This window comes from Rhinoderma darwinii, chromosome 3 (assembly GCF_050947455.1).
Source record: "Rhinoderma darwinii isolate aRhiDar2 chromosome 3, aRhiDar2.hap1, whole genome shotgun sequence".
Taxonomy (NCBI): Eukaryota; Metazoa; Chordata; class Amphibia; order Anura; family Rhinodermatidae; genus Rhinoderma; species Rhinoderma darwinii.
The window spans coordinates 330,842,548-330,870,045 of NC_134689.1; the positions used below are offsets into that span (position 1 = coordinate 330,842,548).

General features: G+C 42.4%; 1 protein-coding gene across 2 annotated transcripts in view; it reads left to right on the top strand.

Moving 5' to 3' along the window:
• The window catches only part of MAP2K5 (mitogen-activated protein kinase kinase 5), a 133,477-nt gene that overhangs the window by 64,212 nt on the left and 41,767 nt on the right, over nucleotides 1-27,498 (top strand). For both annotated transcript variants that reach the window (XM_075858333.1, XM_075858335.1), the window contains exons 9-14: nucleotides 3,799-3,838; nucleotides 13,982-14,050; nucleotides 14,139-14,220; nucleotides 14,946-15,007; nucleotides 19,409-19,457; nucleotides 23,874-23,947. In XM_075858333.1, the coding sequence (XP_075714448.1) occupies nucleotides 3,799-3,838; nucleotides 13,982-14,050; nucleotides 14,139-14,220; nucleotides 14,946-15,007; nucleotides 19,409-19,457; nucleotides 23,874-23,947 (376 nt within the window). The remainder of the gene's footprint in view (nucleotides 1-3,798; nucleotides 3,839-13,981; nucleotides 14,051-14,138; nucleotides 14,221-14,945; nucleotides 15,008-19,408; nucleotides 19,458-23,873; nucleotides 23,948-27,498) is intronic.

The following is a 27,498-nucleotide window of genomic DNA, read 5'->3' on the forward strand; positions in this document are numbered from 1 at the left end:
CAGATCGGGTAAGATATTTTCATTTGGGGGACAATAGATAAATTGGCTGCTAGGGTATACACCTGTCAGCTGAAGTCTGTGTGGGGGAAGGGTAATAACAAGTATTCTGGGCACATTTCAGGCTTATTAAAAAAAAAAAAGTTACTTTTTACAGTTTCCTGTTCATAAGGAAAAAAATGGTTTTCACTTTGAAAATCTATTTTTTTTTTTTTAAATTCAGGCCAACATTGGGGGGATCGTGCAGGATTGCACACTTATTGGTGGCGGGTTCTACAAATTGCAAACTTGAGGGAAGAAATTGGGACACTTGTCCACTGTATGGTCAGAAGATGGGCTTGTTAGCAGTGCCATAGTCATTTTTTTAATATGACTATCATTAGATTTGGGTGTTACTTTGGAATTATATGCATATGCGCATTTGGCAAAAATTTCCCCTGTTGAATTGGGTGAACTTTGTGATATACAAAATGTACTTCTGAGATCCTTTTGAGACTGATCTATTTTTAGGCTTTGTTCACCCTATCTTCATGGCTTCTCATGGAGCCATGACCAAAGTTACCGTTCCATTTTTCATGGATCCTGACAAAAATGGCTGGCGTAAGTGGGGTTGACAGAATCCAGTAGCGCAAGTGTGAATAGAACCTTACAGCTGGTTGGAGAAAGTATTGTTATACCGACTTATGGGTTAGCCAGTCTCTTGCTAGGATGGAAATAAACACACAGCATGAAAAAGGGTTAACATTCCCTGGGCCTGCTTAGGAGTATGCAAATACTGTAGACGGACAAGTAATTACTGCATCTGCTACAGACTCATTTAAAGGACTGGCTGTTAAGTAAGACAGAGGTGCGTGGAAGGTGTGCGTTACAATGTAACCGGATCCCCTATTTAGATTGCATTAATCACTTTACAGTTTGTGTGTTTGGGATAAGTTGAAGCAATTGAGACCTCCTACTAAAGGCTGCACATTCCCTTTCCTTCCTTGTGACATGTGCCCACCACCCACCTGTGTTCTCCCATTGTGACCCAAATCATCCCCATAATTAAATGTTAAATTGGTACTGTCAGTGATCTGTAAACCAAACCAGGCGTGTACCGCGCATAAGAAACTTAACCCGGGCCTCCACGGGTGAATTGGCGCACACCATAATTAAATCATTAAGCCTCCCTTTTTTAATTGCTTGGGAAACTGTAGAGGCATCTCTGGATCCAGAGTCCGGTTTCATGACGAGCTAATTAAGTTGGCACGGAGTGCAAGAAATGTTAATGATTTATTTCAGATTTCCCCCACTTTGGTTTTCTCTTTAGTTGCTCTTTTATAGATCTTTGTATTTTTTGTAAACCCCATGAAAACTAACTGAGAATTAGTGATCCACTATCACGTGGCATAACAATGAGAATCTGCAACCATGTACAATACAATGCATGTGAATAGTGTTTTAAAAACTACATTATGCTCTGTTTGGTAGCTTTGTGGCGGATTTATGCTGCGGATTTCATTCTTTGCAATGCAAAGGGTGAAATCTACTGCAAAATTCTCATGTAATACCTGTGGATTTTACTAGAGATTCACAGAAAAATCTGCGGCGGGAAAATTTGTATCATTGTCCTAAGTGCAAAGCTAGCAATAGACAAACTAGGATTTCAACAGATTCATCACACTGTCAGCCATGAACTGGTCTTGATATTCTGTCCAATAGACTGATTACTGACAAACTGTTTACATTGAATTCGCCATGTTGGATTTTTTGGCCGATAATATGACTTTTATGGTTAATTAATAGGGGTTATCCGGGGACCACAAAAAAACAACAACAAATATGTGTAAATGCAATTATGCATTGCTACATGTACTCTGCCTGCCAAAAAACATAATTTAGTGTCACTCCACCCCGATGTTATGTTAGAGCTGCTCATGAAGTGGGACTTGCAATGTCATCCCTTTCCCCTCTATATCCCAGCTTCGACACAGCAGGAGGGGGAGACTGCTCGCGGAAACGTGTACCTGTGTCAATTCATCATCAAAGCAGAACTACTAGGGTTCTGGGGACACGTGACTGTGTTCTCAATCCCAGAATCGGCGCCTTACGGGAAGTAGTAGTACATTCGTAAGTCACTTAGTAATGTATAATTTGCTGATTGTAATTTTCTTGCGCTGGATAACCCCTTCACCATTTCTCTTGCCTTCATAGTGAAATCTGGCTGAACTTCAATCTCTACGACCAAAGAGTCATATGTAGGGCGGCTGATTTTTTATCTTAAGTGTCATTGTCCTGGGATAGTTTTATACTGTCCTGCCATTGGACAACCGGAATCACTTTTTCCACGTTTTTAAAGCACCTTTGTCATTAAACAGGAGCACATGAAACAAATGTAACCTGTAAGATGCTCATAAAGTAATAAACTAGTGCGTTCTAAGAGCTCGTATTATATGGCTCCCAGAGTGTTATTTATTAGTTGCCACGTTTAAAGCAAGTTAGCAGATGCTACTGGTGAACAACCGCCCTAAACTTCTGTGCAGGATGCCGCAAGAAAGCCTGGCACATCCCTTTTAGCTGTTTGGGCCGATAGTCACATCCATGGTACCTTCGCAAGATATCTAATAGATGTTCTTGGAGACAGAACCTTGTCTACAGGGCCAGTCGGTAGCTGCACAAGTAGAATATCGGTTCTTCTTCGCAAGTTGGAGCAGAGTACATTTCTTCACAGTTTTACGAGGAATTACAGCGCCGTCTTCTGTGGAGACACTTGTGCCATCACGTGGTTGCCTAGACCACCAGATTTCCTGACGTCACTTTTAACCTTGTGGTGGGAGACGTGGCCTCTCTCGTAACTAGAACTACTCTTTAACATCTGTTCTATTCTGACCTGGAGAACCAGCAGACTTTTTATGTTCATTTGCATGTTGAACTCCCAACATTGTACTACGTGTAGCTCTTAGTAGAGTTATTGACCAGACTCGTCTCTTTGAAAAGTTAAACGCTAAGTGGCACTTAGGAAAAGTAGCACATATTTTAAAGGAATTGAAGCCTTCATCACATAGCATTTTATGCTAGAGGAACTGAAAGATTTTATGGTCTCATTTAGATATACTACTTGGTGCTGTAATGTACAGCTTCAGGCTTTTTTGGAAGTCTTAATAAGACATGGAGATAGTGGATTTGGTGGAGGAGGGGCTGAGACACAAAAAGGGATTTTTAGGATGTTCATATGATCGACCTGATCATATTCTCTTGCATGAAGAAAGAGACGCGGCATAATATGAGCAATAGTATACCTGCGTTCAGTGTGACAGATTTCATTTGTGGAGTATTTTGCAGGAGGCTATAGTACATTCAAACCTGACAGCCGCCATTCTTTTATGTGAATGAATCCATGTCACAATCTGGTATAAACACATAATGAACATACTTTTTGTGATTTCGGAAAAACTCCAGCAAAGTATAAGTTGATGTTCTTAGCTGTGACTGTTCGGGGCTACAGCAGCATATATTTAGTTTTTTTGTTACTTTTTTGTCTCATTCCCCCTCCATAGGAATATCATTGCTCAGTTGAGCCACATTTGCATTTTAATGGGGGGGGGGGGGGGGGGATCTGATGATCACTTCTGGAAGGTATTGCATGCCTATTGCTAGCTTTATAGTAGTAGTGAAGTTATAAAACGGTTATTTTAAACAAAGCTGGGAATTGACATTAGAGAGAAACTTTCTTTTCATTGACAACTGTGCATTTGTACTGTGGAAGTCGCCAGTCACAACTTTTTCTCAATCTGCAACCAATAATCTATTTTCTTTTAACAGGGCATACCACGTACCTAGTGGAAAGATCCTGGCAGTGAAGGTAAAGAAAAAAACATTCTAATATTCACTCTGTGCACTTGATCTTGATGATGTGCTAGTACCGAGAAGCTCTAAGTGGTTAATGCACATAAAGAGGACCTGTCACTTGGTCATAGAAGTTGAACTGTTTTGGTTAACTGACCTGAATAGTGCTGTTTCCATATTTCCAGCAATGCTTTGTTTTTGTTTTTTTCCTGGACCCGCCCCCATGCCAGAGATATGGCTCACTGTTGTGTAGACTCCCTATTTGCTAATTCGCTCTAGTTAGCCAACGGGGTGGAGCTTGCTTCTCTGCCTCTGATGCTGGCCAATCAGCACGAGGCAGCTTGAAGGTATTTCATTCCCTGTTGGCTAACTACAGAAAATTAGCATATAGTGAGGCAACACAACGGTGGACCATATCTCTTGAATGGAGGGTTTCAGGAAACAAAACAACAACGCTGGAATCCGCATTATTGAGGTCAGAAAACCAGTTTTGTAATATACAAGGCTAAATCAGGCCTACATATTATATAGACACTTCCAGCCGTCAGTGGAAGCTCTTATTCATGCGGATTAATACACTAAGATTATGGGGTGTTTCTGGATTACTGATAAGTATTGGCCAACAGTCTATAAATGTTATCACACCTATAGATACATTAGATATCTGCATTTTATTTGCACATAAATGCATGCAGGTCCTTTGCTCAACATGTAATTGCTAAAACCAATAGACAATCACTATTAGAATGAAGGCTGCGTCTAAGACCTCAGATCCATGTTCAAGAATGTCTAAATAATTCTTGAATGTGGATGTCAAGTAGGCTATTTATTCAGGTTTATAGAGATTTCAGATAATGTCTGGAGGGTATTGTCCTACACATTCCAGTCTTTTATGTACATATAGACAAAAAGAGACAATATGGATAATTTTACAATATAAGAGTGTCGTTATTGACAGAGCATTGTTGGTCAACCTAACGTTTTGTGTGGGTCTCTGCCTGCAAATATCGTTCAGCCAGGGCCAGGTCACATCCATCCATATAAATAAGCATTCTTACAGCACAACTTTTGGAGATGGGATACTACAGTGCCCCCATAACAGAGGAGAAAACATAGTAGCTGTTCTGTTCTTTACAGTAAGGCAGAGCGTTCAGTGCCTGATCATCCTCCTAGGGAGACTACTGCGCTATATACATTTTGCCTTCCCCCTTAGGGCCACACATCAGGCACATGAAGGCCGCATACGTTCCTCTTGCCACCAATTGGGCATAATTGCTTAGAACCATATCCAAGACTTGTTGAGTAGCAACATGGGAGTGTAATGTAAGTTTTAAATATGTGATAACACTGCAATGCATTGTGTGAAGGTAAAAGTGACACTTCACAATCTGAAAATGAATACAACATGTGGACCATGAGGCGATTCAGAATGTCTGGTGTGAACTCAACCGGCGCTGCAGCAAAGCTTTCTCTAATGTGGTCAGAACGGTTGTAATTTCCCTCCCACATATGGCGGTAAATTTATATGCCAGACTTGTTTCAGTGATTTTTCTAGGGAAAATTACCAGTAATTTTTTCTGTTGATTTATTTGGTTTTCGAAGACAACCATGGGCATACAGGTGAAAGCACATGGTTACAATTTGCGTCATTCATAACAAAAAAAATAACCCATGAATCGACGTTCCCTCGGTCACCGTATTCGTGCTTAGATTGCCTGACACGAGAGTACTAAATGGAGTATCATTGTCCGTTTATATTGTTGGATCTTAAGAAGTTACCACATTGCTAAGATAAAACCATCTTAGCTTGATTTTTTTTTTTTTATTCTTATTGACTTATTTTTCTACGGTTTAGTAAAAAAATTATTAGTAAAATAAATATTTTATAATTCGATGAATGAGGTAATAGAAGTAATGCTCTGATCACACCATGTTTGGGTTCCTGCTAAAAGATTTACAGGATTCTACAGTTGCTTATATAGGGGTTGTCTCATCAAAGTGATTGGCATGTTACTATGCCAAAAATATTCGACTGCCGTGGTCTCCGCCGATCACTACAATGAAGTGGCAGCAGTGCTAGGAAAGTGCTGTCCCACTAAGTTACTTGTTGACTCAAATAGGCTTTCTCCAGACACATAAAGGGCCTTTGACGACCGGAATTTGACATCCTAGCAGTATGCTTTCCAATGGCAGACCACCCCTTTAAGCCATTTGTTAGGGAATTTTTTATGGACATGCCTGACAAAGTGTCTCTCTGATCTGTTTGACTGGTAAAAATATCAGTGGAAATGAATGCTAGACAAATGTATATCAAGAGGACGCCCTTTTGGCATACATTGGAACATTAAAGTAAATGTTTCTTAACTTTTTTTGCACAAAAATATATCCAAGAATATGGAATCAAGAAGAGAGCCTAAGAAAAGAGGTAAGGGAATAAGGTTGATTTGAGGAGGGCAAAAAGGAAAAATTTTCTTAGTTTTTTTTTTTTTTATCCTACATATGATTAGATTCATTTATAAATATGAACAGGCTGGAAATGCTTTTATATGTTAACCATTTCACTAAAAGCTCCGAAATAAATTGTCCTTTGGCGCAGTTAAGCAGTAAGAAATGAATGGATTCTTGAAGACCTAATCCCTCCCACATCTTTTCAGAAAGACCCCCTCACTTTTAATAATTGCTTTCAAATTTGCTGGATCAACCGTGTGCGTAGATGTAACATCTCGCTGTGTTCCTCGACCCCTCCGGCATATAAAGAATGAGGAGGAAGATAACCCTCTTCACGTGGACATGTAATCCTATCTTATGCCCTGCAGTGGTTTATTTACTGAATAAGACAATTATGTCGCCGGTGATTAAGTGAATTAAAAGTGAACATCAGCCTAATTTGACCCGGGATGTTTCTCTGTTTTTCTATGGCGCAGTTTGTGTACAAGGTCTCCTCTGACAGACGTTGATAGATTGCTTTATTTAGTCTTGTATATTTTAAGAGTTTCCAGCTAATTTAAACAGAGCAGCAGAAAATTAATCACCTGCACCTAGGAGTCCACATAGCATGTGACGGTTTATAGTCTGACCTCTCGGAAGTGGTGAACCGAATAACCAACCGCTCAGGACAGCAAAGTAATTTAACTTGGGGTTATCTGGTGACATAAAATTGATGGCCTATCCTCAGGATAGTCCATCCATATCTGATCGGCGAAGGTTCGAGTTTTGGCACCCCCACCTATCAAATGTTTGAAGGGGCCATGGCACGCCTTTGCAATGAGTACACCGCTCAGCCACATTAGGGGTGGTGGTGCACAGTATTAGACTCCTCACATTCACTTGAATAAGAAGGAAGCTGTAATACGGTGTGCAGCCGCTAAGAATGTAACAGTGGTGTGCAGAATGGAGCTGTGTAAACGATGAAGGCAAAACCGTGCTCGCCAGAGTGCCGCAGCATCTTCATACAGCTGATTGGTGGGTGTTCCAATAGTCTGATCCCCACCTGAGGATAGGCCATCAATTTTATGTTACCAGATAAACGCTTGAACACCCAATTTGTAGGTGGCATTATATACTACATGTGTTGTAAAGACATAACTGCTCCTACAGAGGCTGCCTCCTAGCTTTTCTTGCAGACAGGCCTCATGCACACGGACGTACCAGTTGTATGGAGCCATAAAAGGGCACCCACAGGAGTCTATTGGCCCATATTGTACCTCTGTATGCCTCTTAATTTCATTGTGCAATGTTCTGTCACATGCCGCATTATGGAGAATTCCTCTGTAATATAATGCACTACGGAGGCACCATATAGTGGTACACAGAGTGCCTGTGGCTCTGTAGTACGGAATTGAACTGTAGGCATTGGGCCTTATGCAGATACCTAAATTTTACCTTCTATTGCTTCATGTCTTGGTAGATTTGCAGTGTATGAGTCTTGAGAAGCTGGAGGACAACCCCTGTGGGGGCTGTAGTGCTGGCCATATTTATGACCATCTGTCCTTACTAAAAGTAGATATAACTAGGAAATGGTAAAATATATGATTTTTTGCAAAATAAAATTTTATTGAGGGTTTACAGAGAGGCAAAATGCGAATGACAATATGCATAGGCGCCACATTACGTACAATATACGAGTAATTGTTAGAATTCACAATAAGACTCGCATGTAGTAAAATATGATTTTTAACAACTTGTCAGGACAACTCGAGGCTTATTTTTACGAGTGATTTTTAAAAAAAAATGTATAATATTATTATTAATTTCGGGAGAAATTTTATCGAACATTTTTGCAGCCTTCATGAACGGTGTGTCGGGCTACAAGCAAAACCGCAAGAAATTCGCAGGAAAAAATTCACCTGGATGTGCGTATTTTGATGTGTTTTTGGTGCGTCTTTTAAGTTTTGCGTAAATCGCTGCGTTTTCATGCAGCGAGTTTTGCTACATATTTCTGTAGAACTACAAAGATAGAATTCGCAAGCGGAATTGCAGGATAAATCGACATGCCGTGGTTTCGAAAATACGCACCGTGGGTCAATTTACAGCCCGAAAAATACCGCATCGTGGACATGAGATTCCCTGGAATTTCATTGTCTATGCTGGTATACTGTCTTACGCTGCAGTTTGGCCACACGCAAATACGCGTGGCAAAACCGCACGTAATACGTATCGTGTGCATTGACCCTCAAGGTCATAGTAAAGAGCGTTTCTAATGAGACATGAGTTAACAATTAACTGGATACATCTTGGGTATTTCTGTCACTCCCATAAAGTTTGTACGGTGCAGCCGCACACATCCTTGACCACCACTCCATCACCGTGCAGGTGAAAAGAAACGGGGACTCGGGACCCTGGTCGTAGTGGTGAATCCAGTTAATTGTATACCAGTATGTCTCATTTCAATTGCAATTTCCTAATTCTATTTCCTTTTTGTATGTGGCCCAACTGTGGTTTTGACCCATTGCAAAAACTATTGCGACTGGAAGCAACTTTTAAATTCCTGCCCCTAAAAATAAGAGAACCAGACTATTTCCACTGGGAGTAAGCCCCCCTCCCTTACTTACACAGCATTTTGACCTGTCCCTGGGGCATGTTCTTCCCTCGGCTGCACCTGACACAGGTTAAATGCCTCTCACACTTTAATTGAGTAAAATTGCTATGATGTAGCAGCAAATTATTTTTTTTTTCAAGTTTTTCTGCGCTGAAAAATGTAAGTGAGTGGAGTTGGCAAATGACTATTGATTTGGGGAAGTATGTTTTAAATTTCTCTTGGCAGTTCTATATTACAGTTACAAGCTGGATTAGTCAGAGCGTTTATAAATAACCCTAAAGCAAGCTTGTGATTGAAACAGGTTGTGTCTTATTCTATTCCTTTTGATGCCAGCGTTCTGAAATTGTAATTTATGCTTTCGCATATCGTGTGTCTATATTCCTCCCCCTACTACATATAAATCTTAATTTATATGTCTGTTCTGACGGCTGCACAGATATACGAGTGCATTGTATAAGATGCTCGTCAAGACGCATTGTGTATATTCTTTCTGTCAGTGCCAGAGGGAACTCTAGCACACCGTAAGAAATGAAGGGTTTACACTTAAGATTACTCCCAGTCAGGTCGTGTATGCATTTTTATTTTTTTTTTAATATGAATAGGACTCTGTATTTGATGGGTGGCGCAATCATTTCTACATAATCCATTAACTCGTGGCCTATTGTTGTAAATGAATTAGCAAGGGCATAATTAAAGAGAATATTTAATTTAAATTAAAATAGCATTGGAAAATACAAGTCCTCGAGTTGTCCCCTTTTGTCACGTTGATTCTGCTCCGTTCCTAGCAAACAATATGGTTGATGTTACGGTTCCCGCAAAATAGCCATTTTTGCAGAGTTCCTTATCGCTATACCCATCATAAAAAAATCAGAATTGTGCTTCAGGAGTCTTAAAAATAGTTGAGATAAACCTGTTGTTGGAACTGTAATGGCAACCAAATAAGTTATCACCCAGTTTTCTTAGAAGCATTTAGAAAAGAGTTCTCGGAAGAAGGCAATTACAAGTGATGTTTTTTATTTTAGACTATAGTGTAAAGATCAAGAAGAGTTTTCCTATTGTTATATTTTTGTTCTTTTGTATCTTTAAAAAAAAAAAAAAACACCAAATGTTGGCTTCCTTGTTGCCACCACTAAGGGGCTCATCTGTACAGTCCTGGCCAAAAGTTTTGAGACTGACACAAATTTTGATTTTCACAAAGTTTGCTGCTTCAGTGATTTTAGATCTTTCAGGCGAAGTGCACACTTCAGTCTTTTTTTTTCTTCAGGGTGCTAGCTGTTTTTCTGATGGCTAGCACCCTGACCCATTCATTTCAATGGGGCCATGCACACTTCAGTTTTTTTGACGGTCCCGTTGCTCCGTTCCGACAAACGTAGAGCATGTTCTACTTTGGTCCGAGATTCCGTGACCGTGAGGCCCATGCAAGTCAATGGGGCCATCAAAAAAACGAAGGCACACGGAAGGCATCGGTGTGCTATCCGTGTGAGACGGAGCCATTGCCTAGCATCAGCCGAGCGGGCAGAAGTACATTACAGATATATTACACTAATCGGTAGCCACTTGTCTCTATCAATCACTGATAGAGAAAAGAGGCTGCTGATAAAAATAAAATAAAAAGCAGTTCATACGTACCCTGGTCGTTGTCTTGGTGACGAGTCCCTCTTCTTCCTCCAGTCTAGCCTTCCTGTATGACGCGGCAGCCTGTGATTGGCTGCAGAGGCGGTCACATGGGATGAAGCGTCATCCCTGGAGGCCGACCTTCTGACGTCATCCAGACTTGCGTGACCACCACTACAGCCTGTGATTGGCTGCAGCGGTGACATGGGATGAAACGTCATCCCAGGAGGCCGGACGGGAGGAAAACGCAGGGAGTTCTGGGTAAGTATGAACTGATTTTTTTTATTTCATAAATTGTATTTTGCGAGCGCCGAGCATGGTCATTCTTCAGCGCTAGTCACTGTCCAGGGTGCTGAAAGTGTTACCCCCGACCAGTGCTGCCCATTAACTCTTTCAGCACCCTGTACAGTGACTAGCGCTGAACAACCCTGCTCTTTCAGCACCCTGGACAGTACCGTTCTCGGATATTGAAACACAGAGTGCACACGGAAATTACACGGCCGCCAAAATGGGTTCACGGACCCGTCAAAAACGGCCATGAAAACGGTGATGGAAGTGTGCAGGAGGCCTCAGTCAGATGTTTCTATGGTATAGTGAATTACAACTATAAGCATTTCATAAGTTTTTAAACTTTTATTGACAAATACATCAAGATTATGCAAAGACTGGGTATCCGCTTCTGATAGCAAATCCTGACTGATGGCAACCTGTTCTTGCCTAATCAGTGCTTGGAGTTGATCACAATTTCTGTGTTTTTGTTTGTCCACCGGCTTTTTAAGGATTGCCAAGTTGTTCTCAGTAGGATTGAGTTCTGGGGAGTTTCCTGGTCATGAACTCAAAATTTCAATGTTTTGTTGACCGAGCCACTTGGTTATCACTTTTGTCTTGTGACATGGTGATCCATCATGCTGGAAAAAGCATTGTTTACCACCAAATTACTCCTGGGAGAAGTTGTTCTTGGAAGATGCATAGCTACCATTCTTTATTCTTGGAAGTGTTCTTAGGCAAAATTGTGAGTGAGCCCATTTTAGGATGCTTAACTGTTGGCACATGGACTCATGGTAGCGCTCTCCTTTTCTTCTCCGGACAATTATTCTTCCAGTTGTCCCAAACAGTCTGAAGGGGGCTTCATCAGAGAAAATAACTTTTACCCCAGTACTTTGCAGTCCAATCCCTGTTCTCCTGCACAATCTGTCTGTCCTTTGGTGTTTTTCACTTGCTGGACTTTCTTGGGTGCCCTGAAACCTTCTTCAGAGCAATTGAACCTATCTTTTTTTCTTGTTGATCCGATAACTGCACGTGTTTCCTTGGACGTAACTGTAGTTAACAGAAGAAGACAATGACTTCAAGCACCACCCCCCTTTTAAAGCAACCAGTCTGCTGTTATAATTCACGCTGCATGACAGAGTGATATCAGCTGCCTTGTCACTTTGTCCTGAGCGAACTAGAAGATCATTTTGTGGCGGGGCTGAAATGCAGCGGAAGTGGGTTTTTGTAATTAAGTTAATTTTCATGGCAAGGAATGACTTTGCAATTAATTGCAATTCATCTGATTTAATCTTCATAACAATCTAGAATTAATGCAAGTATGTGTGGCGAAAAAGAGGCACACTTTTGTTGTAATAAAGAAATAAAGTGTATTAGGGAAAATCCAAATCCTTTATGCTTCTCTCTCTCTCTCTCTCTAAGCTTATTGAGCTATGGTTAGCAAGGTGCCAGTGCTCACTTATGACTCTGTATGTCATACTGTTAGCATGGCCTTTCTGTTTGCAAACTTACAGTAGCGGGATTTATGGAATTTAGATATTAGAATAGCAAATAGCTTATACTGTTAGCAGAAAACTTTTTACCAACTCTCCATCCAGTATTAAGGCTTTTCGAAGCACTGTCGATGGGTATACATTGTGTACATTATATTCTTTATGACTGCTTTAGATACCATACATAATTCATAGGAATAACAAATCCACTGGCTTCATTATGTGGCTTAAATCCATAATAAATAAGAAATGAAAATAATCTACATTCTAATAATATTATATTTTTAATGCAGAATCCGCTACATTTTTTCCTAGAGCCTCTTAAGTGGAATATTATGGAAACTTAATACTCTAAGAGAGAACGGAAAAAAGAAAACTGCCCAATGGATGGGCCCAAACCCTCAATAGGGAATTACCCCAACCCTGCCCCTTAACCAGCATTACCCTGCAGAAATTGGATCCAAAGTCAAGCCTGTTTTTTAATAAAAACCTTACTTCTCTGGCTTGTAAACCTCTGTAGAATAAGATTCTTGTTATTGCAAGTCCTATTTACTATATCTACAGTTTAATAGTCATTGAAAAGTTTAGTCATTTCTAACTACATATTTTCGTGTTGTTAAAGGGGTTATGCGGGGACCAAAAATTTACAAAAACTGCATTAATATTTTTATGTAAAAAGAATTCACTGTCTAATTTACTTTAATTAAAAATTCGGTAGTAAATGGTGCCGTTCAAACCCGGTGAATTGTTCCCGGAAGTCCTGTAGCTTTTCTAATATTGATGACGCGCCGAAACGGGCCCACGTGACTGAGGACTTGCTTCCTATGCTGTTCGTTCATGTAGGCGTATTATCAATAGCATTGCCTATTGCTGGAGTCCCCGGGCAGAGCATCAGCTGGCCCCTTGCTCAGGACTCCAGCACTGCTCCCGACATTTGATCAGTGACTTCAGGGGTTTCCTATTGCTGAAGCTCCTGAGCAGAGCATCAGCTGATTCTCTGCCCCAGGACTTCAGCACTGCTTCCAACGTCACGGTCACTGTCCATATGTGGGCAGTGACGTTGGCAGATAAATTAGCTGATGCTCTGCTCAGGGACTCAAGCAATAGGCAATGTGACAGCTCCTTGCGGTCATGCCATTGGTAACACGCCAACACGAACAGCATAGGAAGCAAGTCCTCAGTCACGTGGGGCCGTGTCGGCGCATCATCAATATTAGAAAAGCTACAAAACTTCCGGGAACAATTCGCCGGGTTTGAATGGCACCATTTAGTACAGAATTTTAAATTAAAGTACATTAGTAAGTGACTTCTTTTTACATAAAAATATTAATGCAATGCAATTTTTGGTCCCCGGATAACCCCTTTTAAGTCCGCTTTCTGGTCTTGTGCTCCTGGGTACATTAGAGTACATGGATCTTCTGACATTTTGTTGAATTAATGGCTTTGTACACTTCACTACAAAAGCTGTCACCTCCATGATCAAATGTGTCAAAAACTTGTACATTTTGTGTCAGCAGGCTGAGACTTGGATGTACGGCTGTATAATGTTTCTTATCACACTGTCTCACTTAATATATTTTACAATTGCGTTTCATCAGCAAGTGGAGAACAGTACACTTGTGCCAGTGTGGGAGCACTAGACATGGCTTGTTTTGAGGTCTGGAGATGGAGCATGCCGCTGCTATCTGTGGCATGCCGAACACATAGTATCAATCAGTGACAAGTGTTTTGTGTCTTTTCTCCGTAGGTCATCCCATTAGACATTACTGTGGAGCTGCAGAGACAGATTATGTCAGAGCTGGAGATTCTGTACAAGGTGCGTGCGCTTGGCATCTCTGTTTTGGGAATTGTTGTCACAAACAACGCAGAGCTGGCTGACAATGCTATTCTTTTCTTGCTTACAGTGTGACTCTCCATACATAATCGGGTTTTATGGGGCATTTTTTGCAGAGAATCGAATTTCTATCTGTACAGAATTTATGGATGGTGAGTTGAGATCTGTATTAATCGGACAATATATGAGCATCCTAGAACTTTTAGCTGTTCTCTGACCAGTAAACAGAGGGGGACTAGTAACTCCATAAAAATGATGGCCCTTCGCCAAATGCATTTGTACTAAATATGACAGTAAGTGGAAGAGAAAAGTCTTCCTGTCTCTATTTTTTTATTTATTTATTTACTCCGTGCCATTTGGACCTTAGATGGAAGGCTGGAATAGTTGGTGTTGACTGGTTGCTATGAGCTGCGCTGCTTTACATCCCCATCTAAATGGCTATAGCTGTTGGACAGGGTATTCCAGACAACTATTTTGCCTCCAGTTCTTACTCATTCAGATTGTAGCTAGACTGGCACTTTACTAATGGTATCTTTATTTCCCTAAAATATATTTTTAGGGGTCCCTCTAAAGGAAACACAAGTATTTGTTTTTGTCAATAGCATATTTTTGTTGAGGGAGATATTCAGGACAGTAACTGTATATAATTCTGAATGTTGAATTATTCTGAATTATTGGTCATAGAAATGCAATATAATCAGAAATTAGATACCTTGGACAAAGTGTAGTATTCTACTGTATGATATGACTAGGATATATTGATAAGATATAGCCTTGGAATATATTAATACAGTTCTCTTTCACCTACTTGTTAATGTAGCATAGAACAATACAAAATATGTACTATGTGATATATTTTCCCTCCTATATTACACAGGTGGATCTCTAGATGTATACAGAAAGATTCCAGAGCAAGTTCTAGGAAGGATTTCAGTTGCAGTAAGTTTCTTTTATGTAAAGCCAAATGTTTTCTTCTAAGTAATAAAAGGACTTTAACGTTTGGTTGGGTCTAGAGAGTCTTACATGGACAGAACAGAGTGTGGTAAGATTATTCCGAGAGGTTCTCTGCTCTACAGACCAGCATTTCTACGTTAGATGGCGCTTTCCAGGTTTTACAAGATCACAATAAATTGTATACAATATATCCAAAAAGTACTAATGTTAATTTTTAAAGATATAAGAGTACATGGCAAGAAGCAGGAGTACAACAGTTTCTACCCATGAAAGGAGGGTCATACAGTAAGAGTCCTTTCACACCGGCTAATTTCGGCCGTAGCAACGAGCACTGATAAACGAGACCGCTCGTGTAAAAGGGCCTTTAATCCTTCTGAGTGTACATCAGGAATAAAACATACTAAGGCCTCATGCACACGACCGTATTTTTTCCCACCCGTAAATACTGGCGTAAATACGGGTCCGGTGTCACACGTATTCCACCCGTTTTGCACCAGTATTTACGAACCCGTGCCCGTAAATATGGGTCCGGTGTCACCCGTATTCCACCCGTATTTACGGGCACGTTTTTGGCGGCAAAATAGCACTGCACTAATCGGCAGCCCCTTCTCTCTATCAGTGCAGGATAGAGAGAAGGGACAGCCTTTTCTGTAATAAAAGTTAAAGAAATTCATACTTACCCGGCCGTTGTCTTGGTGACGCTTCCCTCTCTTCACATCCAGCCCGACATCCCTGGATGACGCGGCAGTCCATGTGACCGCTGCAGCCTGTGATTGACCTGTGATTGGCTGCAGCGGTCACATGGCGTGAAACGTCATCCAGGACGTCGGGCCGGATGTCGAGAGGGACGCGTCACCAAGGCAACGGGCGGGAGACCGGACTGGAGGAAGCAGGAAGTTGTCGGTAAGTATGAAAGTCTTTTATTTTTATTTTTTACAGGTTTATACTGATCGGTAGTCACTGTCCAGGGTGCTGAAAGAGTTACTGCCGATCAGTTAACTCTTTCAGCTCCCTGGACAGTGACTATTTACTGACGTCGCTTAGCAACGCTGCCGTAATGACGGGTGCACACATGTAGCCACCCGTCATTACGAGAGCTCCATAGACTTCTATGGACTGTCCGTGCCGTTATTACGGCCTGAAATAGGTCATGTTCTATCTTTTTCAACGGCACGGGCACCTTCCCGTGAGAAAACGGGAAGGCACCCGTCGCCAATAGAAGTCTATGAGCCCGTTATTACGGGTCGTAATTACGACCCGTAATAACGGGAGTTTTTACGGTCGTGTGCATGAGGCCTAAGCACACACAGTATTCGCTTGACAATTTTCACAGAAAATAAAGTTTTAAATAGAGAACAAAAAAGCAAGACAAAAATGCAATAACATCAATTTGTAGCCTCTCTGTGGAAGTCCAGTTCGAAATGTGTAGATCATGCCTGATTCCAGTATCACAGGATAACATAAACAACACAAAAGTTTGAACAGCACATTCCAACAAAATGATATAAAATGTGTATGCAGGTGCAGGAACACCTGTGACTGCAAATATACAGCAGAAAAAGAATGGTGACAGCACCCTGCGAACACCAATGTAACCTAAACCACTAAATATAAAAAAATATGCATTATTGCTAAATCTACTTACAATAGGGAGGTTCTTAGTGCACATTTTGATCAAAAAGTGTTTGCCCACCTGCCACAACAAGGAGACTTCTATAAGGTGGGGACCTACTCTGCACATACACCCAGAACTAATTAAAATCACCCAGGGTAGAATGGGAGTAGTGCCTTGGGTGATTTTAATTAGTTTAATGCTGGTTCCTACCATCCCCAGATATATATGTAGGCTTAGTCCCAGTTCTGGGTGTATGTGCAGAGTAGGTCCCCACATTTATAGAGGTCGTGGCAGGTGGGCAAACACTTTTTGATCAAAATGTGCACTATTGTAAGTAGATTTAGTGGTTTAGGTTACATTGGTGTTCCCAGTGTGCTATCGCCATTTTTTTTTTGGCTGCAGTATCACAGGATAACTATATCGGCAGAGTGAAGGTATACATTGCTAAAGATATTGGTGTCACGTGAGCCCATATCGTTCAATAAAGAAAAAAAAAAAAAGGGGGTAAGCGAAAAAGAGAGGGAGAAGCATTTTAAAACCGTTCCAAGAAGTATGGGGTGTGAACCCGCAGAACTCTTTCCTGATTCCACATAGTAGTAGAAAAACAAGTGTGTTTGATCTAATTGCAAAAGGGAGCAAGGTAATAGTAAAAAAAAAAAAAAGATTTACCCTCCGTTCCTTATGTTTGGCATGTTCAATCCAATGTATCTTCATAATAAATGAAAGTTTATAGAAGAAAAGCCTAGAGGGAGGTGGTAGTGGTTGCTTCCAAACATATAATATGGCCTTACGACCTGCGACTGCAACTAAGTAGCGCAGTTTATGGTCTTTTCTGGGGATATCGTATTTTTCTTTCGCAATATAACTAAAAATAGCCGACATAGAGTTCAGTGGAGCGTTGGGTACAAGGTGTAGGATTTCAGATGTATGAGTCTTGACCCAGAATATTTGTATGTGCGGACAGTCCCACAAGCAATGATAAAGATGTGTCAGGTGTACCGCGTTTAAAGCTTTTGGAAATAATAAGAATAATCTTTATTTATATAGCGCCAACCTATTCCACAGCACTTAACAATTCAGAGGAAACATGTACAGACGATATCAGACATTACACATTAACAAAACTAATTTACAGTTCAAACACGAGGAGTGAGGACCCTGCTCGCAAGAGCTTACAATCTATGAGGAAATAAGGAAGACACAAAATGTAAAAGTGCTTGTTCAGTACAATGGTCCAGCCATCTTTTATACATATGGGGTAGTGCACATAAAGCTGCATGAGCCGGTCACCAGCCAGTGTCTGTGTATGACAGACATGAAGTGCATTAGGGTGCAAGGAGTGTGGGAGATACTGCTGAATGAAGGGGTCAAGTCCTCATGTCTAATGTAAAAGTGCTTGTTAAGTACAATGGTCCAGCCATCTTTTATACATATGGGGTAGTGCACATAAAGCTGCATGAGCCGGTCACCAGCCAGTGTCTGTATATGACAGACATGAAGGGCATTAGGGTGCAAGGAGTGTGGAGGATACTGCTGAATGAAGGGGTCAAGTCCTCATGTCTAATGTAAAAGGGGGGCCAGGGAAAGTAGTCAGATTAGGGAATGTTATAGGCCTGTCTAAAGAGTTGTGTTTTCAGGGCATGTTTAAAACTGTGGATGAAGGGAATCAATCTGATTGTCTTGGGTAGTGCATTCCAGAGAACTGGTGCAGCACGGGAAAAATCTTGGAGATGGAAGTGGGAGGTTCAGATTATGGTTAATGTTAATCTAAGGTTGTTGGCAGAATATAAAGCGCGAGTAGGGTCGTAGACAAAGTACTGTATAATCCCATTCTATAACCCCGTAAAGGAGTAACATGTGCTCTATGTACAAATTTGAGAAGCATTTCCGTATCTATAGGTGAAGGGAGAAAATGAAAGGATTGATAATCTATAGATGAAAGAATGATCTAGGGTTCCTGCTGCAATGGCTGGGATTGGAGATGACTCCCATCCCGGATGTTTAACTTCTCAAATAATGCGGTCAATAGCGACATTTAAGTGATTTGGCAAAGGGAGGGTCTCCCTCTGTCACGCATCAGCGTGCATCCGTCCACCGATGGATTGCCATGGCAGCTGAGGGCCTAGTCAAGATCCCCATGCCTGCCATGGTGGCAGACCTAATCGATTGTCACGGCCTAATAAATTGGCTGTCCGTTTAACATATATTAAATATAATATTCGCAAAATGAGAAATCCCTTTTGTATTAAAGACTCTTTGTTCAATGTTTTATTATAAATTTTTGATCACCAAATAACACATTAAGGGCTAGTTCACACGGCAGATTTTGCGTGGTGGGTCCTGCCACAAAATCAACTGAGGAACTATTCCTGACTGCGGCAGGAAGATCCCTCCCTCCCATTGATATCAATGGGAGGTTCGGGCGGAAACTGCTCTAAGAACGAGCTGGACGCTTTTTTTCCCCTTTAGCTGAAATAATCAGCTAGCGGGAAAATGGACTGTCCAACTCCCATTGAAATGAATGGGAGGCGGAAATTTGCGGCTCATTCCGCTGAAAATTCCTCCGTATGAACATACACTAGGGAACCAAATTAGACTTGGGCTGGGAATATTATTACAATATGTCCAATTAAATTGTAAGATTATCATTGTCACATTTCTGGATGCAGTTTCTTCTCTTAATCTCATACTATTGTATTTTACTGTTGTTATTACGCAGGACTATTATATCCAATTCTTCATAACATTAATATTGCTTCCTTTTTTCCCAGGTGTTGAAAGGCCTCACATACCTCTGGAGCTTAAAGATTTTACACCGAGGTAAGCATCCTGTCTGCCATCACTGGATTGTATGGAATGTATTATTTATTGCAGTGGTTAATTGAAGTAGAGCGTAGCTGGGAGCACGGTTACAACTGCAGAGTATGTTCAGACATTGCGGATTCTGCAAAACAAAAATCTGGGACAATTTACTATACAATGCAGGTTTTCTCCATCCACATGGAGCAGAAAAAAAAATCTGTTTGGAAATTAGGGCATGCTTATACTTTTCAAATCCGCAGCCAGGCGATTCTGACATGGAAATACTATGGATTTTCAATGGTGACATCTGCGGCAAAATCTGTTACAAAACCTGCATGTGGATTTTGCTGTGGGATCTCCACTAAAACCGTGGTGGAAAGTCTCTGCTACGTCTGGACATAGCCTAAGGGTACGTGTTCGTGTACTGGACTCTTTCTGGTGCAGATTTCACTACAGATCCGCGACAAAACCCACGTGTGCTACGTGCAGATTTCACCCTATGCGTTGCTAAGTGTGAAAACCTCAATCCTCCTGTATTTTACTGTAAATTGCCACAGATCTTTCGTGTGGAATCCGCATCGAAAACCCATGGGAATTTTACCTCATTTGAATGTGGCCTAAAAGGAAGGTTCGCTATGGGTTATCTTGGTACAAATTAGATGACCATTATTTGCATTATGTTATTCTATGATGGCTATGTAGACTAATGTATAGGGTAAGAAGTGTGATCATGCAGCAATGGTAATTTAGACCCCAATTTGTATGGGGTGTCTGTTTACCAGACTGACCGGTAAATAGAAGTAGTGGTCAGTGAGGGGAGCATGGCTCCATGTGTAACTTTGGTACGTACTTCCCCCTCTTTGGAACATGCAGTATGGACGTTATAACGTTACTGACAGTAAGTATTGCACGGTTTTAATAATTTCACAAACAAAAGTTTGTATGAATTCTTTCTATCAGTGCAAATTCTCTATAAGTTGTGGCCTGTCTATACTTTTCCCCCATTAGTTTTAATGATTATAATGTGTCATACTGTGTCACAGACTGTCATACCACGATGTGACATTACTACATATAGCTATAGAATAATGTGCTGTCATTTTTGAGTAATTATTCCTCCAGTAAAGGCCCATTTATATGAAGCAATTATTGTTACGGTCCGAGCAATTATGAACATTCATAATGATAATTGCCCCTTATAAATCAGCCATGAACGATAAAAATATTTTTATTGTTGACTTAGTTCATTGTACACGCAAAAAAATTCTCAAGCATTCTCTCCCACACATGTATAGAAGCGCTTCCTCTCATTAAAGCGGTTTTCCGGTTTTACCTTTCGGGGCAAGCAGCGCACAAGCACTGAGGAATAGCATGAAAACAAAGGAAATGGTGCTGGCATTGAAGCATTAGCAGAGAATAAACGGCGCGGGCGTTGAGGAGGCTGTGGACCAATAGGATGCCTCAAGCCCAGGACTTCTGACGTATACCCGGGTTTGAGGCATCCTATTGGTCCACAGCCTCCTCGATGAACCCTTCTTTGATTATGCTTCAATGCCCGCCCTATTTTCTTTGTGTTCCTTCATATAACTCAGTGCTTGTGCTCTGGCCGCAGCAGAAATTGTGTCTCCCTGGAAAACGAACACAACCCCTTTCATGTTGAATCCACGGCGACGGTCAGCGGATCGCCTGCGATCCGGCACCTTGGCAAATAGATGATTTTGCTAGGAAAAGCCTTCTCTGCTGCCTCAGGGAAAACATACTAGTCTGGAGTCCAGGCTGTTTAGCTCACAGAGCATTGTCTAGACCGTTGTATCCACTTCTCAGCTGAGAGTAGGATTTGGTATCAACCGGTTTACAGTTTCTGAAAAACTATTTAAGGCACTGTTCACACAGTTTTTTGGCGCTCATTTTGATGCGGAAAAAACATCGGAATCCGCGCCAAAGAACGCCCGTAACTGCCTCCCACAGAGCTGTCTTTTTCCCGCTCGCGGGGAAAGAAAGCTATATGCTCTTTCTTTCCGTGGTTCCGTCTATAACCTCCCATTGAAATCAATAGGAGGCAGAGAGTTTTTCGTGGCGTTTTTTGCCCGCGGCGCTCAATTGCCGTGGCCAAAAAACGCAGCCAAAACCGCGGCAAGAAAGTGCAGGCAGGTCAAAATCTGCCTCAAAATTCCTGAAGGAATTTTGAGGTAGATTTTTTTCTGCCTGCAAAATACTCTTCCGTGTGAACAGGGCCTTTGTGTAAACAGAAGTCTTGGGGTTGTTTCACATGTTTCCACACGTTTTCATTCAATTTTGAATTTAATTTATAAAGTCCAAAGCACTCTTTGCAGTTAAGAATTCTGTGTCTTTCTTTATATCCCTATTTTTGTGCTTTTCTTCTTACCTGATTTCAGTGGAGGAAAAAGTTAGTATAAAAAGTTATGGTAAAACACTCGGATGGTGTGCCAATCGCACAACATGTTTACATGCATTTTTTTGGGCAGATGGCTGTTTTGACCTGTACCACTACACCACCATATGCAGGTCCGGCTTTAGAAAAAATGAGAGCCTAAGCAACAGGCAATATATGAACCCCCCCCCCCCCCCCTGCCCTGGTTGCCATTTTTAGACAATTTTTTGCGTAATTTTTGCCTACATAATAATGCAAAGACTACCATATACAGCCCATATAATACCATCATGTGGTGCCCATATAATTTGTAGCATCTAAAACACACTCCCTTAAAGAGCCCACATAATCCATCGATATAGTTTCCACATAATACTGCAATTCAATTTTCAATTAATACCACCATACATCTCTAAACAATACTGGGTGGTTTTAGTTTGCACCTGGGGTTGTATGTAAATGGGTGTACAAGTCTTGTGTAAAAATAATAATTGATTGCATAGCCCTAGTATATGTTGTACGTGTGTAATTGGTGCAGATTTGACCAATGGGACCCCAATTGATCACAAAACCAAGAAATGGCTCTACTCTCGTCTATGGGCTCTCATCTTTCAGCCAATCACACATTGATGCCATATCCTAGGGATGTCTCATCGGAGTTGAGTACCACAAAACCCTTGTAAGGCTACATTCACACCACAGTGAAAAAAAATGGCCATTAAAAAATTATCAACTGTCCGTTTTTAATGGCCGTTTGTCACCCGTTTGCCATTTTTTTTTCATGGCCGTTAAATTAAACCCATCCTCCTTTTCTATTTTTGTCAGGGGTTTTCTTTTCTTCCAACACACTGAAATCACCACAGTGCCCATGTAGATAGTGCTGCAATGTCCCTGTAGATAGTGCCACAGTGCCCACTGTAGATAGTGCCCACATAGTGCCACAATGCCCACTGTAGATAGTGCCACAATGCCCACTGTAGGTAGTGCCACAGTGCCCACATAGTACCACTATACTCACTATAGATAGATCCACATTGCCCACATAGTGCCGCAGTGCCCATGTAGATGGCGCCACAGTGTCCCTTGTAGATAGCGCCACTGTAGTTCACTGTAGGAGCGGAATCCCTCTGGGCGGAGATTCCTCATAGACGGAGCCCCTGATGTCTCTGTCCATATATGGACAGTGACGTCAGGAGAGCGGACCGGGGATTCCGCTCTAGGAGTAACACCTTGACGTCACTGATAATATATGGATAGTGACGCCGGAGGCTTCTCCAGGAGCAGAATACCCTGCCAGAGCGGGGTCTGGCCGCCGGGGATTCCACTCCTACAGGGGGCTACAGCGGCGCACTATCTATAGGGGATGGGCGGGGGGCATGCTATCTTTAGGCATGGGGGGTGCTATCTACATGGAGGGGTGCTAGCTTCAAGACTGAAGTCCTCGGCCAGAGATCATTTGTTGAAAGCCCAACATCACTGTCCTTCTATGGACTGTAATGTCAAGGGCTTCTCAACGCTCAAAGTAGCACTGTGTGCGGGGGGGGGGGGGGGTCTTCGGCCAGGATCAGTTTTTACTGATCCATTGACTTCTATGGGAGCCGTCTGGCTGTGAAAACGGCAAAAGATAGGACGTGTCCTATTTTTTTTGATGGCCAATATTCACAGGCCGTTAAAAAAAACGGCCATTTGAATACACCCATAGAACTTCATTGTTCTGAAAACGGCCGTGTGACGGCTGTTAGAAAAACGGCCGTCACACGGCTGTTTTTCACTGTCGTGGGAATGTAGCCTATGTGTAGTTGCTTTTATTTCATACCCGTGACCAGTTTAGTCCTGAGTGAGGAACGCATCTAGTCATGTGCAGGAATTTTATGTTTTTACAACATGACTTATTAGTAGCTGGAAGGCCACATCTTATAGTCTCCATAGGTTTATAGTGACTTTTTATTTGTTTGTATATTATATTGATGACTTTTTCTTATGGACAGAGATATCGTGGATCAAAACATAGCGAATAATGAAACCTGTATTCACTGTTTTAGATGTTAAACCATCCAATATGCTGGTGAACACACGTGGCCAAGTGAAGCTATGTGACTTTGGTGTTAGTATACAGGTAAGTCACCTGTAGGCTGGTGACCAGGATTACATCTCACCACTCACTTGTTACTGTACATTCAGGTTTATGTGCCACTGGACATTGTGTGAGTCTCTCCGGCAGGTGAGGGGTTAAACTGAGTAACAGCTGATGTGGTAATTACTAATGGGATTGCGGCCTCATTAATATGCGTTCTGGGGAGAAAGGAGAAGATCGGTTCTGTCCACACAAAAGAATGAAGTGGGGGGAGGCTTCCAGGGGAGACTGTTATCAAAAATAATAATAATTAATAAAAATGAATGTTGAGCAAAACAAAGACTGTGAGATCTGGGCAAGACCCTCCTCCCAAATTGTAATTAATTTCCATCTACAAACCTCCCCAGAGAGTACCCATCAGGTTGACCCCTGACCTTCCTGTCATGTCACTTTCAATAGGCCCCTTCACTCCCCCATACTCGGCTAGAGACCATAGGACTCAGGGGGCCAGTAGCTATTCTGTTTGGCCCCACCTGCTGCACTCATACAGGCTGTGGTATTGTGTGTTTCTAGCTGTCTCTGTCTATCTTCTGCACATTGTGTGTTTGTGTCGGTCAGTCTCTTCAGAGAATTTTGCTACCATAAGTGTCCTGCATGACATGAATTACATCGTTAAAGGGGAATTTTTCTAAATACATAGCCTTACATGTCTTATGAAAGAGAGCACCTGTAGTGATTCATGACCCAAGGTTTCTAAGAGAAAGGGTCTGAGATGCTTTGTAGAGGGCCCAAAATGCTTAGAGGCTGTAATTCTCTGACAAACTTGTGAAGTGTCAGAAGTCCTGACGATAAATGTAAATAGAAATGCACTCCTGGTACGACATTTTGGCCTAATGTGATGGTGTGGGCAGTGAATTCAGCCGTGTCTGAGCAGATAATCAGGATTCCTGATGACCCGAATCACTTGATGTCACAGAAACAGATTTTTGAACATTGTGATTCACTAAACCATCCCAATTTAACATGGAATAGGATGGGCCGATCTGGCAGCACAGAGAGTAGTCCGAGAATGGGAAGTTGTCTCACTGACCATGGGCTATGGCGAGAGGCAGGGTTGCCAACCTCCATTTCAGAAACTTCTGGACAACTGAGCTAAAAATCACAGACCGACCAAAATTTTTACGGACACATTACAAAATCATTGCCTGTGCAGTATTCTAGGAGGGACTCCCCAATCACAGCCTTGCCTGTAGCTTTCCCCCGCTAACTTAGGTGATGTTTTCTCTGATTAGTCGTTCACTTTCCCTTTTTTTCTCAATCCGGCCCAGACCACTGTGATGACTTATTCCAGCCACAACTCGTCTCTTCAGAATTTGACACCCAGACATGTTGGCTTCTCGCTTTTCTAGCACCCTCCACGCCTGTACCCCATCCTCTAAACAAACTCATAATCAATCCACAGTGTCCCAGACTTTAATAATGATTCCTTAGTGCTTGACCCAATAAAAGTGCCCCGTCGGTAACCATGCCCCCTTTGTGCCCCCTGTACATAGCGCCACACACAGCACCACATTTTAGATAGCGCCACACAACCCCCCCCTTGTAGATAGCGCCACACAACCCCCCCACCTTGTAGATAGCGCCACACAACCCCCCCACCTTGTAGATAGCGCCACATAACCCCCCACCTTGTAGATAGCGCCACACAACCCCCCCACCTTGTAGATAGCGCCACACAGCCCCCCCTTGTAAATAGTCCCACACTACCCCCCTTGTAAATGCTCCACACAGTCCCCCCTTGTAAATGCTCCACACAGTCCCCCCTTGTAAATAGCACCACACTGCCCCCTGGTAAATAGCACCGCGTAGCTCCCCCTTGTAAATAGCGCTGCACATCTCCCCCTTGTAAATAGCGCTGCACATCTCCCCCTTGTAAATAGCGCTGCACAGCTCCCCCTTGTAAATAGCGCTGCACAGCTCCCCCTTGTAAATAGCGCTGCACAGCTCCCCCTTGTAAATAGCGCTGCACAGCTCCCCCTTGTAAATAGATCCACGCTGCCCCCCCTTGTAAATAGATCCACGCTGCCCCCCCTTGTAAATAGATCCACGCTGCCCCCCCCTTGTAAATAGCGCTGCACAGCTCCCCTTTGTAAATAGATCCACGCTGCCCCCCCTTGTAAATAGATCCACGCTGCCCCCCCTTGTAAATAGATCCACGCTGCCCCCCTTGTAAATAGCTCCACGCTGCCCCCCCCTTGTAAATAGCTCCACGCTGCCCCCCTCCTTGTAAATAGCTCCACACTGCCCCCTCCTTGTAAATAGCTCCACACTGCCCCCCCTTGTAAATAGCTCCACACTGCCCCCCCCCTTGTAAATAGCTGCACACTGCCCCTCCTTGTAAATAGCTCCGCACTGCCCCCCCTTGTAAATAGCACCGCACTGCCCCCCCTTGTAAATAGCTCCGCACTGCCCCCCCTTGTAAATAGCTCCGCACTGCCCCCCCTTGTAAATAGCTCCGCACTGCCCCCCCCTTGTAAATAGCGCTGCACAGCTCCCCCTTGTAAATAGATCCACGCTGCCCCCCCTTGTAAATAGATCGATGCTGTCCCCCCCTTGTAAATAGATCCACGCTGCCCCCCCCCTTGTAAATAGATCCACGCTGCCCCCCCCTTGTAAATAGCTGCACACTTCCCCTCCTTGTAAATAGCTCCACACTGCCCCTCCTTGTAAATAGCTCCACACTGCCCCTCCTTGTAAATAGCTCCACACTGCCCCCCCTTGTAAATAGCTCCACACTGCCCCCCCCTTGTAAATAGCGCTGCACAGCTCCCCCTTGTAAATAGCTCCACACAGTCAGGTGACTCTGGTCAGGTGACTGGATTGGTCCACTCCAGGTGCGACCTCACTTGGCAGCGTATTTTCAGATTCCGCTGCCTTTGCACTGTGCATGTACATTTCGCAGTGAAAAGTTCCAGGGGGAATAAAGAAAAATCCCAGACTGTGCTTTTTTCTGCCGGACGCTACAGACGGCAGAAAAAAACAGCCATTTTTTGCAGACTGTCCCTAAATTTATGGATGATTGGCAACCCTTACCTGAGGTCAGCTGTCCATTAACTAACTAATCATGCTTGGTCTAAAGGCTCTTATACGCGGGCCAATGATTGGACAAACGAGCGTTCATATGAACGCTCGTGCCCTTTCATTGCCCTGTGTCAAAAGGGCAATGATCATCCGATGAAGAAGCAAACGCTCGTTCATCGGCTGATCTGCTCGTTTATGCAGCATTAAATATTATCGTGGTCAGCAGCGCATCTCCCTGTTGCTCGTTCATCGACTGATCATTGCCCTGTTTTCACACGGCAATGATCAGGAACGAGCGTTCATATGCATTATTAGGGAATGGATTATGATCTTCTAGACATGTATGGAAGTGGTTCCTCTCATGGATAGTTACGCGTTTCTACAACAATTAGTAAATTCCATTTACCATTCACAACTTTCAGTTAAGGATTGTATATTTTATATCTCTAGTTTTTTCTGTGTTCCCTATCTGACTTCAGTGGAGAAAAAAACCTAGTATTAAAAATCCGGTA